A 16,658-nucleotide genomic window follows, 5' to 3' on the forward strand; every position below is an offset into this window, starting at 1 on the left:
TTCTTTGGGAATCTCCTACTAACATAGGCAGCTATCAATTCTTTTTTTCTTTTTATTTTTTAAGACTACTAATTTTAAGTTAGTAACATGCCACAAAGGATCAAAAATTCAGCCTAAGTCATAAATTAAAAAAATTAAATTATCTAAAATAGACTTACAGAGCAAAACTCCAAAAACTACCAAGCCACTTGTATTCTCTCTTTAGGAGATGCCTGAGTTACAACAAACTGGTGAAACAAGCAGTGCACCTTTTCTGTATTCCGCCCATAAAACAGAAGGGCGACTACAGGATTCACCACAGCTCATTCTTCAGAAAGGAGGTGACTAGAGTTATTTAGTTGGTGTTTCTTAAAAAAAAAATTGCCACAAGATAACACTGTAGGAAAAATTATCCTTTAGGAAAAACCCAGATGCCTCAAAAAACACCAGCCTACCATCCATGGAGAACACTGATGGAAGTAGATTTTTCCTCCTCAGTTAAACTATGGAATTTAAAGCAATTGTCCATGGACACATATCACAGTGTACTTTCTTGCAAATGCAATATTCTTCAATTAAATGTCAAGCCTCAAACCACTTCTATGATGGTTCTGTCCTCTTTCCTATCACGGTTTCTCTCCGTATCTCCCCATCCTGTACCCACTGAAGCATACATACAGCCTTGTGATAAATTACTCTGAAAACTAATCCAAGTGAAAACAAAATGGTCCGTTATGTCCCTCATCAGCTTCCTAAGGTGACTGGGCAGGAGCAAGCAGCTGTGGGTAACATAAAAGCAGGTTTAACTCCTTCAGTGGCAGAACTAGCTTACACTATTTAAAATGGATTGAAAAAGTATGAAGAACTCTGTGGACACAACATGTAAAGGAATCTGGTTTTTAGGCTCCTTTTAAAACAGCTTAATACACACATTTGGAATCTTACTTAAAAATACAGACCTTGACAGCATCCTATATGCATCTTGCTTATCAACTGGTTTCTCTAGGATCTGCTCATCCACAGTCTAAAGCAGAAAGACAGAGTGAGTGTGCTGCTTTCTGTTACTTTTCAGAAACAGAGGTCAGACATGACATTTAACCCATGATTTCAGCCAGGGCTTCAAACATGAGTCTACAGAGTAGAACAAGAAGCACAGATACTTTAGTAGAACAGGTAATTTTGTGTAAAGCACGCAAGTGCAACACTCCACCCTCCAGTGGCTGCAACTCTCAAACAAAAGTGTAATTCTGCTTCTGTCCTTAACTGTTCACTGTCTCTGCGGAGGCGACAGGTATAAAGTTACGCCGACTACAAGGCACAACATTGAGTGGTTCACATGATATGGAGTTCCTGCCAATCAACAGTTGCCCGAGAACAGCATTTCCATTACATACTAGAGAATCCAAAGCAATACTTACTCAATACTAGCATCTCCACAAAACCAGCAAGGCTTCTAGCACTCAAGATACCAAAAATTGCCTTGTTGGGGAAAAAACCCCTACAACCCACACCTATAAATCCCAAAAGGCACATCATATTGCAGATATAACTTCTCAGTGAAGACAGCTTTCAAACTGTAACTTTAACCTAAAGATTCAAGTATTTTCTACACTTGCCATAAACTAAAACAATGCTAAACCAGAGAAGCCTTCTTACCACAATAGTGTCTGCTCCTATGACAACATCAGGTGTTCGCAGGTGTTTCTGTAAAGGCATAACAAAAAAAAGGTATTTCTCAAAAGAGGTAGAAAGAACAAAACCTTTTAAAACTTAAAGTAAGAAAATGTAAGTTCACTGGTTTACAGCCAGGTTTCTACACGGACCTGAAAACAAGGCAGTGCTGCTCCTTTTGCACTGGGTACAAAATAGTAATTATTTATATCCTCATAAAAAGAAAACAGGAAGCCTGGGCAGACCATTCTCAGGTCACAATTTTCCCATGTTTCTGATTAACAAATACATCCAGGAAAGAACTGATTTCTCAAAAGTAAACGCGGTCTTCAAGGTGGCAGACAAAATTCCTTTAAAGGAAGCACCCAGTGTATGAAAGCCAGGGAACACAGCCCTCTAGGATCATTTTTTCAAGCCAAGTTTTGCTGAAAACACACACCTTTCTTTACCTATACTTTGCTTATCTCTCTCAAAAGGGAACACATACAGCCCATTTTGGGGGATTGAGAAGTATGGGTATATAAAGATTCCTTGTAGCCTTTTCTTAGCTTTAAACTAAGTATCTGTCTTCACAGCTGAGTTTTGATTTACTTGCATGTTGTAAGGTACATAAGTTATTATTTAACACAGCAAGGCTGGAAACTTGTCTGTAACTGTGATCATTATAATAAAAAGTTTGTAGGGAGGTGATTCTTCTGTAGAAAGGCTGCTGATGTGCTTTAAATAGTAAAACTAATGCCAGACATCATTAAAAAAATTCCTGTATGAAGAAGCATTTTGAAATCCACATAAGTAGCATTATTGCCAGTATAGTGTTTTGGAAGGAAAGCCTAATCTAAGTCAGTTAGCAAGGCTGCGTTTAAAATCCACTCTCCCAATGTTCTACCACTCTCTGAAAAGAAGATGACAGAAACCTGGATAACGATTTACATTGGAGATCATGCAATATTTGCTTTGAAGAACAGTGACATCTGGCAACATTGCTCGTTTAGTGTTCAACATTCCTTTTGTCAGCAGTACAGATTCAACAAACACACTCCTCTCTTTCAGAGCTATATTATTAAGGAATTATTATGGTACATTTTGTGGGATCTAATCAGCTAGACATCGAAATAGATTCTGGTAGAGAACAGCCTTACATGCTCAAACACAGTGATCGCAGCCAAAGGCAGAAGTCAAATATGCCACAGAGTGTAAGTTGTATCACTGATTTTGATAATATCTGGGATACAAAACAGATGCCTTGACATCACCTTCTCCCTTCTTCAAATGAAATTGCCTGTTTCTTTGTCCAGAATGCTTTAAAACAGACTTTGTCTTCTTTGTCCTTTCCTCCTGCACCCCTATACTCACAAATTCTGAACTATTCTCTTGTCACAACTGTTCAGTGAAAGCTATAGCAAAATACTGGATGCACATCATGTGTTCTTCCATACAGTCTCTCTCCACAGCCAACAAATACCTGGAATAAAGAGCTGTTCAGCCACACACTCGACTGCTAAAAGGAGCTACCAAGTATATATCCCAAGTGAGAGCAGGTATTCTTCTGTCAAGAGATGCAGGGCACTTCTATTTGTGGAAAACCTGAACTGCAGGCACATGAACTTCTTTTGATTAGGTGAGTTAATTTTGGGAAGCTCTTTCACACATGGCAGAAAAACATCCATTTGCCTTCAGTGGGAAAATGCACTCAGAGACCACCTAAGAAGTACATGCAAATTAAGTCACAGTAACTCACACGACACATTGCTGAAATAGCTGGTAACTTACTACATGCATTCTGTTTGCTACTTCAAGAGCTTTCTGTTTTGCTGTTTCCACAGCATACTCATAAGGGGCTGCAAAAGATGACTTTTCAAGTGTCTCCTTAAACCAGGATGGAACCACCTCAAACCGCAAGCCCTGTAAGAAAGGAAAACAATGCAGCCAATCTGATCTCATTATTAAAGGTGGCTCCCAAGACATATCAAGGAAATGACAAATACGATTTTTGCTCTTTCCACTTCTATACCCCTCCCCCCAAACACATAGGGGAAAACAACAGTGCTTCTATTACAGTGTTTGGTGCATACCTATCATTTGCAAGCAGTTCAAAACAAAAACCCCAGTCAGAAATAACTTTTAAACTGGTGTGCTTCCTTGATTTTACCCTTATTTATTAGAACCTAATCGCATTAGTAATTTCACCATTCTTCTATAAGAATCTAACAGTATGAAATTAACGCACTTCATAAACAGACTATTCCCTACTGGATTTTTTTTTTATTATTGAATCCATCCACAGCACTTTACTTGCACACTAGTACCACAGATTCTTCCACACATTCTTACAGGAGCTTTACTACCCACACTTTGTCATTATACATGTGATAAATAGCACACAAGAAAAGCCAGTTCCTGTACAGTTTTGTCAAGAAAACCCCTATTCTTCCTGCCTCTTGACTCCAGGTTATACCCGTAACTTCACTACACCCAGTGGGAACACCATGTTTCTAGTAACTTAGTGCATGCTTGAACATTGGTTCTTCTCCACATACCAGTATTTTGAAAGGAATATACTTCTTCCCACTTAAGTTCAGCTTCTCCCATGAAGAATAATACTAAGCAACCCAAATTAGATGCATTATAATACTGGAGTGCCATTCAGCAGCCTTGCTGCTGCCAGCCCAGTGAGATTGGCATGTTGCTCCCAGGGCTGGGCGGTGGGAGTGACGGGCTACAGCCGCCCTTGCCCCCCCCAGGCGCCCTACAGAAAGGGGACAGCCGCTTCATTCCCTCCCCCCCTGTTTATAATACCGATCCCGGGAAGTTTTCTTAAGTTCCAGAAGCCCAAGCCAAATTTTCAGAGGTTTCAGTAGTAAGTATCAGTAGTAAAGGCAACAGAAATACATTTTTAATTACTTCAGCCTATTGTAAGGGCTTTCAAACTTCTCTATTACATGCCAGAAGTAATTATGCCAGCACTTTCCAGCCTAACCAAGTCTTTCACTTGCTTGCTTACACCACCGCCCCTCAGCAGAGCACTTCGGGCCGCTCTCACGCTAACCTGACCGCACACAGAGCCGGCGCACACGCACTGGCTCACGGAGGGCACCGGACCGAGAACTGGGCCCGAAACCCCGAGGCGTGAGCCGGGGCGCAGCTCGGGGGGCAGCGCCGCCCCCGCCGCTCGGCGGCCCCGAACGCCGCTGCCCAGGCGGGCAGGGCCGTGGGGAAGCCCTGCCGCGCCGCCGCCATCGCCTCAAGCATAACAAGCCCCGCCGCGGCGGGAGGCACGGCCGGGGCTGGTGCCCGCAGTCCCGGGGCCGCCAGGCGGCGTGCCCCGCAGGCCCGGCCCGGCGGGGGCCCGAGGGCAGCACCGCCCGCCCCGGCGAGGCGGCCGGCCCGCACTCACCACGTTGGTGAGGATCTCCTGCCGGCGCGGCGAGGCGCTGGCCAGCACCACCCGCTTGCTGACCAGCTTCCCCAGCACCGGGTTCAACACCATGGTGGCAGCCGCCGCCTCCCCCCACCCCACTCCGCGCACACCAAGGCCCGGTAATGGCGGCGGCAGCCTTATACGGCAGCGGGGCGGGGCCGGGGCGGGGCCGGGGCGGGGCCGGGGCGGGCCCACCCCGGGCCCACCCCGGGAGCTGCGCAGGCCCCGCGGGGAGAGCGGGGTTGGGCCGGCCGGTCCGTCCGCCCCCGGGGCTCTGCCTCGGCGGCCGCGGGCCCGGCGGGCGGGAGGGTGGCGCGGCCGGCCGTGCGGGTGGGGTGGCTCGGCTCGGCTCGGAGCTGCGGTCCCCGCGGTGGTTACCGGGCTGTGCGGTACCTGCGGCCGGCCGCGACGAAGGCAGCGAGGCGGCCCGGGCGGGTCAGCCCTGGGAGCCGTGGGTAGCACCCGCCTGCCCCGCTCGCGGGATTGCTGAATGAAGTGTTGCGCGATATCGTGCCTTTTTTTCCGTCAGAGGTACTATTAACATAATCTGATTTTTATTACCTTCATTTGAAAATCCTAGCTGTACCCCATTTAGCCTTTTAAGCCAACAGAAAAAGTTCAGTGTAAAACCTCAAGATTTATTCCCAATGACTTGAAAATAGCACGATGCCGTGTGTTTTCTCAGTTGGCTAGTAAGAAAGTAAAATATGTACTCTACCATTAAAAACATCACTCATTCATTGAAATTGTACTATGCATTGAATAACTGAGTCTCTTGTCATCCATCTCCAGGACCATATGTCTCATGGATGGTGTCAGGGGCTGCCGAACCTGGCAGCCCAAGGGAGCAAGGCAGCCGCATGCATATACGTTGATGCACGGCAAGCCGCACAGAGCAATGCGGGCAGGCACGCTCAGCGCTCACACAAACAGCAGCAGCAAAGGTCTCTTCCCTTTGCCCTTGCTGGCTGGTTGGGGTGACAATCTGTCAGTGGGAAATACACACACATCCATCCATCCATCCACCCACCCATCCATCCATCCATCCACCCACCCATCCATCCATAGGTACACACGCAGTGTTGACCCCTCCGGTAGCAGACCTTAGGTGAGGCTCCTGTGGCACCGGGAGGGGCTGGGGTAGGGGGCTCTGTTGCCCCTGCGGGGCTGCTTGGGCTGAACCTCCTGCTCCTGTCATGGTGCATGGAGATCAGCCTTTTGTTACCATAACCTCACTGGTTATACATCATCCAAAGTATCCACATTAATATTTTTAAATCAGATTTTTTTATGTGTGGCAGCAGGTTGCGAGCAGAACTGAAAATTTATCTTTAGGCTCATTTTTGCCCAAATAGTTAAAAAATACTAAGAACCTAGAGAAATTATACTGAATTGAAAATGGAACTAGAATGCTTAGATTAAATACAACTGTGAATGTAGACAGCTGTCCTCTGTAAATCCGTAACACTGAAAACAGTTCTGAGATAGCTGGAGAGCCTACTAGGAAAGAAGAGGCTGTGTAAAACCAAGAGAAGAATTGTGCTTGTCACAGAGCTTGTCAGAACAAACTCACTGCTCTTTTTTTCAGGGCTGTGAGCTGTGGCACTTCTACTGGCAAACAAGGAGGTTTGAAAGATACTACAGAGATGGAAACCAGAGCATCTTTCATACGGTACTAATACAATTTTCAACTGAATAAAAGGACAAGGATCTCATCAAGAAAGAGCAGCCTATGTTTCCTGGCACACATAGGACAAAGGTGTGGAATTACTCCACTTGGAAAAATATTACATCTCTACCTCTGATGCCTGCAAATTTAGCATAATTGTAAATCCTAATATGTGTACATCATCGATGTGACTGCAATACTAACCAAAGAAAAGGAAATTGCAATTGTATGGATGCTTCTTAATCTTCTGATTAAGAGTAATCTTTCTATACTATGCCTTGCTTTGTCTGGGATAGAAGCAAGCCCGATAAACTAGTTTCAGACACTCCAGAGGAGTAAGATGGTAATGCAAAGTCTTCCATCTCAAACCAATGGGCCTAATTTTCTTCTTTTTTCTCATTTTATTCAGTCTTACAGTATAGTTCCACTGGCACAGAAACAAAGCAATGAAGTTGACTCCAACCCAATGCATCTGTACATATAAGAACAGGCTTGATGAGGCAGAACACCTTCTGTTCCTGCCAGCTTGTTTTGATAGGCAATAAAGGAACACGGATCTGTCTCTAGTTATCTGTAGATCCTCTAGAGATGTGTGCAACATAACTCATTTTTCTTACATGCAGCATCCCATTAAGAGTAAGACAAGCATGACTTGCCTCCTTTGAATACTGCTTGTATAGTCCTCCTCTGCTTTGTGCAACAGACTTTTTGAAGGTACAATAAATAAGTAAAGAAATATATAGAAACTCTATAGATTCTTTTCAATGAAAATTCAGACAATGTCCAAAAATGGAGATCACAAAAGGATATTTTTATGTGAAGAAAATGTGATGTGGCTTTTTGATTATTATTTTTTAAGGAGTGGTAATTACTAAGTTTGCTATTCTGATAAACTAAGGTGACAAGAGTGATTTAGTTTATTTAAAAGACAAAACCATGAAGCTGTTGAAATACTTGCTTTCGTTTACATTTATCTTATCCGTGCTGGTCTAAAATGTCAAACTAAAGAACCCTGTGAGAAAAGCTAAACCACATCACATAAGCTACCACAGTTGGAAGAGGCTGGACAAGTAATCATTATTAACTGCTCCACAGCAGCCTTGCAGGAGTCAGGCAGAACAAGTGTGAGGCTGCACCGAGCTGACCGAGGTGAAGATCAATGACACCAGCAGTTATCAGAAAAGTGTCTGTCTGGGCTGGCTGTGCTAGTCAAAGATTAGCTTGTCCAAGGTTAGTTATGAAACTGTTGACATTTTCAAATATCTGAGGTGTTTTGGACAAAAGCAAAATAGCAGTTAGATCTCTGAACTGCAGAGATTTTTCCTCAATACTTTTTTCTGGACTTCTCTGCTTTTTTGACTATGCATTTACGCTATGGCCATCACAGTAATACCTTCAAACATGTAAAGAACCCTGTGATTAATCAAATTCTTGTACCTACTTTTAGGCATATCACAATGAGTGTACATGTTTCAGCTTGGATGTATTATTTGCACTCACCTGTGCAAGTACAAGATCAGCTTGTTTGAGGAGCAATGCGTTTCCATTATGAGGAGTGAATCCTAGGGATGCTGCTATGAAAAGGATGAACGTTTAACCTTTCACAAGGCAGCTGGGCTTTTCTAGGATAACCACATTAACTCCAAGAGCTCAGACTTAACATTTTTCAAGGAGCCTTTTTCTGCCATTGAAATCCTTGCCATTGTTCAATGTGTCTGCACAGTTCATGTAGTAATTAATATCTCTTGTTTCTTTTACTATAGGGAAAAGAATATTAGTGGTTTACAGATGGATTCTATTTCACCAGCTAATCATCAAGAGCTCTCCTCTCTTTAAAAACGTCATTGTGTCATTTAACATCACCTGTGCTATGTTTTATTTTTATCTTCCTATGTACAACTGGTATTTAGCTATCAGTCTGCTGAGCAAAGAATTACCTGCTTCATGTTACACTCTATCTCCTTGATCTTTTAAGATTGTTTTGCATGTTTCTCTGTATTTGTGGGTTATGAAGAGATATTCTACATTTTTTTAGTAAATTCAGATCCTTGCAAGGTGTATAAAACAGAAGTACTTGTTTACCCTCAAATTATTTTGTCATTGCTTCCTGCAGAGTACTGCTGAAGTTTTACTGGAAACTCATAAGACTTTCAAGAGCCACTTTTACAGACTCGAGGAGTGCTTTCAGAGCAGGTACCCTAGTTTTCTTTCACCCCTCTGATTGTTTAGCTCTGTGTTCTATAATGCATTTTTAAGAACCCTTACCAATTCAGTTTTCTTCAGCTCTGGTCTAAATGCTCCCTCCTCCTCTTCTATCCAGCTTGGAAGGCCTGCAATAGCTCAGTGTGTCTACATGATCACATCCCAGAATTTCCTTTCTATTTGAAGTAGAGTGGTATTACAAGCCTACAGAAGTATTTTGGGGAAACCACAGGAAGTCAGTATAAATAAGATTTTAAGTTAAATACATGAGCTGTATGGTGTGTAATATCCCTGTAAATGTTTTTGCATATGTTTATCCCACACAGCTATCAAATGACATTATGCCTTGCTTGGGAGGAAACATCACAACTGCTGAGGGAGTGCAGTATAACTAGTACCAGAGGAATGCCAGCCCGTCTCTCAGGAAGCTCCATGTCTATCTCATGGGACAAGAAGCAGCAGCTACAGCCAACAGGGGTGTAGCAATGCCCAGGAGGAGAATGTGGCCATTCACAAAGCATCTTTTAGCAAAACAGAGATCGTTATCCAAGCCCCAGTGAAGCATCTCTGGCCAGCATATTTAAATAGTGTAAAGAGCTTCCCTCCAAGAGCAATTAAAGAAAGGATGTCAGGGGTTCAGACTAGCTGCTTTGCTTTTGGCCTCTGCCACACAGAAGGTATTGCAAAATGGAGAAGCATAGAGTCTTGAAAAAAGATCTCACTGTGAAGAGAACTAAATCCTAGTGAGAGGAGCATGGAGTGCCAGGTTTTGTCCCTGTGTTGTCTGAGAGGATGAGCTGCCAGGTCCACAGCAGCAGCACAGGGCAGAGGAAAGAAAAGAACGCTTCCTTCCTGCTAGTTTCCACCTGATATCAAATGTGTGCTATAGCCTTTTCCTGGATGAAGTGGTGTGCTCCGAGCACAACCCAATTTACATGATGCAGAAGCAGCATCACAGTAACATACGCTTCCAGCGATGTCTTTCCCAGCTGTTGCCACAGCCCAGTGTCTGTTACTGAAAGCAACTTCTGCTCTGCAGTTCGCTTTCTCTGTGCTGTTAGCTTGAGGCCAACGACCATCCTCAGAGGAGAAGACAGGGCAATGCCTAACAACCTTGTAATCGCTGGGACAAGAGGCTAAGTGTCTGCTGACAACACCCCTAGTTATCTGCGTGTTTGAGGGGCAGTGGATTATATCAAGTCTCCAAGCCTCTCTGGAAGTCACACGGCTGGTTTGTGCTGCATGGGTAGTTCCACCTCTCATGTCAGCATTGCCCCTGTCTCACTCCTGCTAACACCTACATAACCTCTAGAGAAAAATAGTGTATCAGACTATAAAGACTACTGTTTCTGAACTGTTTGTATTTGAAAAACACATGAGCAAGTTCATAAAATATTTTCAGAAAATGTGTGTGTGTACATAATGTATATCTTACATACACAACATGCATATGCTATATATGTGTGCATATTCATATAAAACACATGTACACATACATGGTGTAAGATACAAATACATACTTGCCTAAATATGAAAAACAAGTCTTCCTTCTACTGATACAGTATAATGATTACTGCAAAGACAACGGTATAAAATTAGGGAAAATGAAGATAAGATGCAGAGAAAGGAAGGTTTATTGGCTCAGCTGGAATCCCAGTTCTTCCAGAAAATGACTCTCGATGCTCCAAGGTCAAGAACGTTTGTGGAGCTGTTAAGAATATGTTCATTATCGAAATCTCCACAAGAGGGCAGTGCATCCCATAATTTTTCTACTTGAACGCTCGCTGACTCAAATAACTGTAGAGAGCTGCAACTTTTAAGGACTAAAGACCACACTCACCACAAGCACTCGAAGTACTGATTTTAAGTATAAGGATTACTTAGTGTAACAGGATATGCATGCGTGTGTGTACATGTGGGGCAATCAGAGCCAATATTAATGTCAATAGGCCTAGCAATATTTGGAAAGAGTTGCATAGAGATTAAGGCTATAAAGAGACTTCATAAGCACGTTAATAGGTGACAGCATATGTTTGTAACAGAGCTTGAGGCCTATCCAGTAAGTCTGCATGGTTGTAAGAACAGGAATAATTCCACTCTGTGACCTAAAAAACTTTTGCTGAATACGAAATAAAAACTGAAATACTGTCAGATTAAAGGTTTTATTTTTGCCTTCTATCTTCTCAATCTGATCAGATTTATCAATTGAAGAAAATCTATCAGTTGTATTTTATCTTATTTTTGTACTCCTTTAAAGGTTTCTTTTTACCAGAAATAGGTGGGAATAGTTACCTCGTTAAAAAAGCTGTAATATATGCATATTTTAGGTGAGACTATACAGAGTAGTTTGCATTAGTCATCAGAATGGGGTGAGATACTGATGAATTCTACATATACTATGGATTTCAAGGTGAAATAGGGAAAAGAAAAACGTCAGCCTATGGACAATAATGAGGAACCAGGGAAAATGAACCATCAGTGTTGGAGTGCTGAAACTTTTTGAAGGAGAAAAAGCCATTGCACCTCCATAAAGAGTTTCTAATTGGGAATGTGGAGAGATTCTTCGTAGAGGAAAATGATGGGAAGAGGCTTCCAGTCATTCAACTTAAATATTTTCCTTTATTTTCTGGAGTCATATGGGTTTGGGGAGGTGAGAAAGACCTGCAGCTTATTTAAATGTTTGCTGAGGTCCCCAGGGATATTGTTTCCTAGGTCATGAGCCTACATCAGATGAACGAACTGCTGTTACAAGCATGAAGATGGCAAAATCTAATGAGAGTTGTTAAGAAGAAGGTGGTAACAGTCCTGTGATACCAGCATTGCTTTTGTAGTGTGGGTCCGTAGTAACATGGAAGTCTACAAACATCTGGATGTCTGAATGCAACCGATAGACAAAGCAGCTATCACATAGGGTTTGGGAACAGTGAAGGCATTTAACATGAATGCTGCCAAGCAATAAAAGCAACACTTGCGATCTACTTTTGATCAGATAAGTTGCAGCTTTTGTGCCTGGTGAGCCCCCATTTCCAGAGATCTGAGTCCCTCTGTGAGATGTTTGCTCTGTATCTAGGTAGCGGTTTACTTGTCTGTTAATCACATTCCTTTCCTTACAGCAGAGATCTGCAGATTTGCGACTGCTTCCAGCTTTCATGCTGAGAGGGCTCCATGTTTCTAAAATGAAACTGTCTGTTTATGAAGAAAACTATTTACAGACATTCTCTTAAACACAGATGGCCTCCTGCAGAGATTAACTTTCTGGATCTTTTCTGAAACTTGCACTGTATTTCTCCCCACAGCTGCCACAGAGGTTACTTCTTCAAACCCTCTCCCATATCTAGCTTGAATCTGTTTATATCTCCCTTAAGTCTGTTGTCCTTTCTCCTTTGACAAGGCTGCTCAGGTATACAGTAGAGGAGCCAAACCTTTACTTTTCCTCAGATTTAAGGCAGTCGACAAAATGCTTCCCTATTTTTCTGGTACCTCACTGTATCCAACAACACCAGTTAAGGGTGTGGAACATGCTGGGAAAAGCTTCAAAGGACTATTAGCCTTGGTAGCTCCCAGCAGGACAACATGCACGTTTTAATTTCTGCACGTGAGTAACTGTGACATGCCAGAGCCAGGTCATGTGGGCAGTGCCGCAGAAACTGGAGGAGGAGAAGCTCAGTGTCCCAGTGCCGTAAAATTTCTGCAGAAGGAGAAGACTGACTGCAGACACCGTCATGAGTCAAGACAGTCAAACAGGGGGGTGAGGTATTTATTTATGCTAAAAGCTAGAAAGGTATTCTGTCTGGCAGCTCTGAACTTCTTGTTTTATAAAGACGCCTGAGAGTCTCCTCATTTGATAACATATTCCAGCTGTTTAGACTTTTAAGGAAAAATACTACAAGTTGTAAGACTTACAATGAAGTAGTGAAAGATCATGACTTCAGTAGGAGTCCAGACTTTAGGCAGGCAGTGTTTTTTTGTCAAATAAAACCCCCAAGCTTTAAAAAAAGTATCTCAACCAAGCATTACGTTCTATTTTGTTATGCACTCTATAATTACGTTTTATAGATTTGACAAGGGAACACCTACTTGCAGAAATTTAATCCAGAATGAAATTACTCCAAATATATCAAGACTAATAGTCTGATTGAAATTTTGCTCTCAATAAATCCTTTTAATACTATGAACTGCAGCGTAAATGAGGAAAGACAGCACAAGATTAATTCCAATAACAAGTTCCTCTTTTTTTTTCAGGATGGATTTAGTTATTAAGTACAATAGCCATGGCTTATATTCTAATTGTTCTTGTGAGAGTTGTTTTATATTAGAATTTTCATTTTGGGTACTTAAAAGAACTGCAGCTTTAGATACGTCTAAAAAATTTTGCCGATATAAAGATTCTCCTCATGGCATTGCCAGGACAAGATCCTGTCAGAATCTTAAATCGGCTTCTCTAGAGGAACTTGTCAGGTTATTGAAAAAGACTTTATTACGTACTCTTTCAGCAAAGGGGTGCTAGAGGGTATTTGCTGGTGTATTTGTGACAATGCACTCCAGGGAATCATATTCTTCACTAATGTAGCTATGACAGCTTTTAAGAGTAGACTGGGCTGCTGCCTGAGAAGTTGAAAGAAAGCCAGCAACTGCAAATGGCCCTGCCCCAAGAGGACAGCGAGGTCTGCTGCTAGTCAGCTCCAACAGCAGCAGCTTTCAAGAGAGTCGAGTGATGGAAAAAATGAGAGCAGAGGTGAGAAAAGATGTTAGAGATTGAATTAATAATGTTATACTGTGAAGCAAAATGTGTTAGCTGTTACCAGCAGCTGGAGGGGTTTGTTGAAGGGTGACACCCAAGTTCATCTTTAGTGAACATGAGGAACTGCTTGATCAGGGGTGGCTGGACAAGGTGACCTCCAGAGGTCTCTTCCAACCTCAGCCATCCTGTGATACTGTGACTTGTCAATAGCGCTCAGTGACAGGGGCTCCCAGCCCCCTCCCTGGCTCTGGGATAGGCTCTTCCAAGAGAGCAGTAGGCAAAGCTCCCTGCTGAACCCCCACTGGCGGCACCCCAGCGGGCAGGGTAGGAGAGGCCATGCTCCAGGCAGCTCTGGCAGGACTTAAACAGGGGCGCGAGACTGACTAGAGCGGGGCCAAGGGGCTGCCTACCTTACGGTGTTCTGCCTCAAGCACTGGCATTTCAAGAGAAGGAAGAACAGGGCCATCGCAGTGTCACTTCCCCTCCTCCAACCTCTGACCATTTTAATCTTGGGGGTTTTCCTGAGTCTGTCGTGATAGCCTATTTAGTAACCTAGAACAGATTTCTTTTTCAGGTGCTTTTCCAGTCTCTCTGTGGACCCACGTTATATGTACATCCACAACAACCTTGGCAAGGTGTTCCCCAGTTATACTATGTGTTATGAGAAGAGATACTAACTTTTCCTCACTTTAAGCACGGATTTCATTCTCTTAATATGTTATTCCCTAGTTCTTGCTCGGGCAAAGGCAGTGAAACTCATCCCAGCCAGCTTCTGCACTTCAATGAGGGTTTTGTGGACCTCTTTCCTACCTACCTTACATTGTCTCTCCTCAGCTGAAGACTCCTAAACTATTTAACTTGTAAAGTTTTAAATTCATCCCACATGCCCTTCTCTTGACCTTTTCTAATTCTTGTAGGTCCTGTCTGTGATGAAGAGACCAGAAGTGCACTAAGTAAACAAGGTGTGGGTGAACCATGGATTTCTACAATACCGAGATGATGCATGGCATTATGTATTATGATTCAAAGTGGTCACTGCTGAGCAACATCATTTGGTACACAAAGCTATGACTGGATTTCCCCATGTGTATTACCTCACACTTTCCAGTGCTGAATTTCACCCTCAAACATTCATGTTTTCCCGCACACCTTTGCATATGTAGTATATACCCTTATATACTGACATATTCTTATATATAACAACATCTCCTTAAGGAGACACCACTCTGATGAGTATCAGTGTAGACCTTACGTTATTTTAAACTCTTTGAACTGGAAAAAATGACAAAAGATGGTTGAGTGGCTTCAGGATGATCTCTTTCCCTCTCATGTATCAGCACAGATGTAGCCAAACAGACACTGAACCCCAAACGGATCACAGTCCATCTGGGGAATGTTTATCAAGGAAGACTGTCCCTGCTCCCCTCCCCTGCCCACAGCCCAAGACCTCATGTCAGAGCTAGCCAGCCCCTGCCCCAGCAGTGCCACGGCAGGGCTGGTCTCCAGCTCCCCACAGCCCTGCTGCCGTGGGCTCTGCCAAGCTGGGCCCACCTGTGATGCCCATGACCCATCCCCAGGGAGGTGCCCAATGCCCAGGGCTGGGGCTGTCCTGATGTCCCTGGCTGGTCCTGGCTGGGGGTGGCATGGGGCCTCATTGCCAGCCCCCTTCAGAAATGCATTGAAATTTAAAAAAATATGTATTTGGTGCACCTATTGGGCAAGGAGAAGGGTTCCAAGTTAGCCAACATCCCATTCAAGTATTGCTGCTTCTAAAATTTGTGCGATGGGGGTATGCCAATACCAGCTTCTAAGATACATATAAAACTAGGAAAAATGAACAGGTATGCAAAGCAAAAAAAAATCAATCTTCAGAATGTATGGGAAAAATAAGAGACTTAAAACATTACAGAAATATAAAAAAGCACAATAACCATGGGAAATTAATTCATTTTATTTCATTACTTGTTTTCCCTGCTGTCTTCTAAGCTTGGAAGTTTCTCAGATGTGGCAGGTGCAAACAAAGAAAGGAATCTTAAATCATGTCCTTTTTATGTTTTTTTAATTATTATTATATATACAAGGAAGTCCAAGCACATTTATAGATTAAATTGCTAAAAAATAATTAAAAAACTCCCACAAAACACAAAAAAACCAAAAGCCCCAAACCAAAAAGAAGCCTATACATTCATGTCTTCTCAGTAAAATTGAATTAACAGAGGCCATCAAGTAAGCATGTTGCCCAGAGCCCGTATTTCCTGAACCAAAGGCAATATAGGTATGAACTCAGAAATCTTTCAAATGGCAATCTATATTTATGTGTATATATTTATACATATGTACATGTATGTCAACTTACACCCACTGACCAAGGAGGGTAGAAGTCTTGCTACCTTACCATGCCCCAGAAGGACACATTTCCAGTGTCAAAGAACAGTATGTTGGACCACTTTTAAAAATAATTTATTCTCCTCCTCTCTAAAATAAACCTCCAAAACTTAACAGTATACACCATTGCACTCCGAAGAGTGCTGGGTTTGGGTTCATTTTTATATTCCTTTCTCAGGGAACAATCCCACTGACCCAAATGGGAATTTTGCCTAATCTGAGCTAACTAGAGGCTAGTGAGTAAAATGGCATGAAGAGGTACCTGAATGAGGTATCCTTCCTGTTCCTCTTTCGACAATGTCAGAAGAGGGATGGAGGGCTATGAAGAGCTGTGTGAGGTGGGAGAGAAGAACATTTTCAGTCAGTTGTGAGCATCTTTTCTCTCTTGCAAAAGGAGGAAATCAGTATTTTTCAAAACAGAACAGTTGATGTCCAAAGTGCAAGGTTTCTGCCCTTTTGACTCTATTTGGTGTCAGTTACAGTTCAGACATATTGCAACCACCTTTTTGGAGGCACTAAGTGCTTGAAGATCATGTTCAAAATAAAGCAGAGGGAAAATCTGCATTAGAACTGGGAGAAGTAATGGTCTTCAT

At 42.8% G+C, this 16,658-nt stretch overlaps 1 protein-coding gene and 1 long non-coding RNA gene across 4 annotated transcripts in view; one reads left to right on the forward strand and one right to left on the reverse strand.

Annotated features, from left to right (window-relative positions):
* ASMTL (acetylserotonin O-methyltransferase like) overlaps positions 1-5,207 on the reverse strand; it is a 31,421-nt gene extending 26,214 nt beyond the window's left edge. For both annotated transcript variants that reach the window (XM_080375324.1, XM_080375323.1), the window contains exons 1-4: positions 5,045-5,207; positions 3,421-3,552; positions 1,636-1,683; positions 939-1,003 (exon numbers count right to left, since the gene is read on the reverse strand). In XM_080375324.1, the coding sequence (XP_080231450.1) occupies positions 939-1,003; positions 1,636-1,683; positions 3,421-3,552; positions 5,045-5,137 (338 nt within the window). In that variant the 5' untranslated portion in view covers positions 5,138-5,207. The remainder of the gene's footprint in view (positions 1-938; positions 1,004-1,635; positions 1,684-3,420; positions 3,553-5,044) is intronic.
* A 58-nt stretch (positions 5,208-5,265) lies between these two features.
* LOC308058881 lies at positions 5,266-16,340 on the forward strand. 2 transcript variants are annotated; one of them, XR_013926020.1, is made up of 2 exons: positions 5,266-6,176; positions 6,657-16,340. It is a non-coding gene; the product is annotated as an uncharacterized lncRNA (long non-coding RNA). The 2 variants fall into 2 exon arrangements; XR_013926021.1 differs by having other exon boundaries at positions 5,266-5,599.
* The last annotated feature ends 318 nt before the right edge of the window (positions 16,341-16,658 follow it).

Source organism: Falco punctatus (assembly GCF_963210335.1).
Source record: "Falco punctatus genome assembly, chromosome: 2".
In the NCBI taxonomy this organism is placed as follows: Eukaryota; Metazoa; Chordata; class Aves; order Falconiformes; family Falconidae; genus Falco; species Falco punctatus.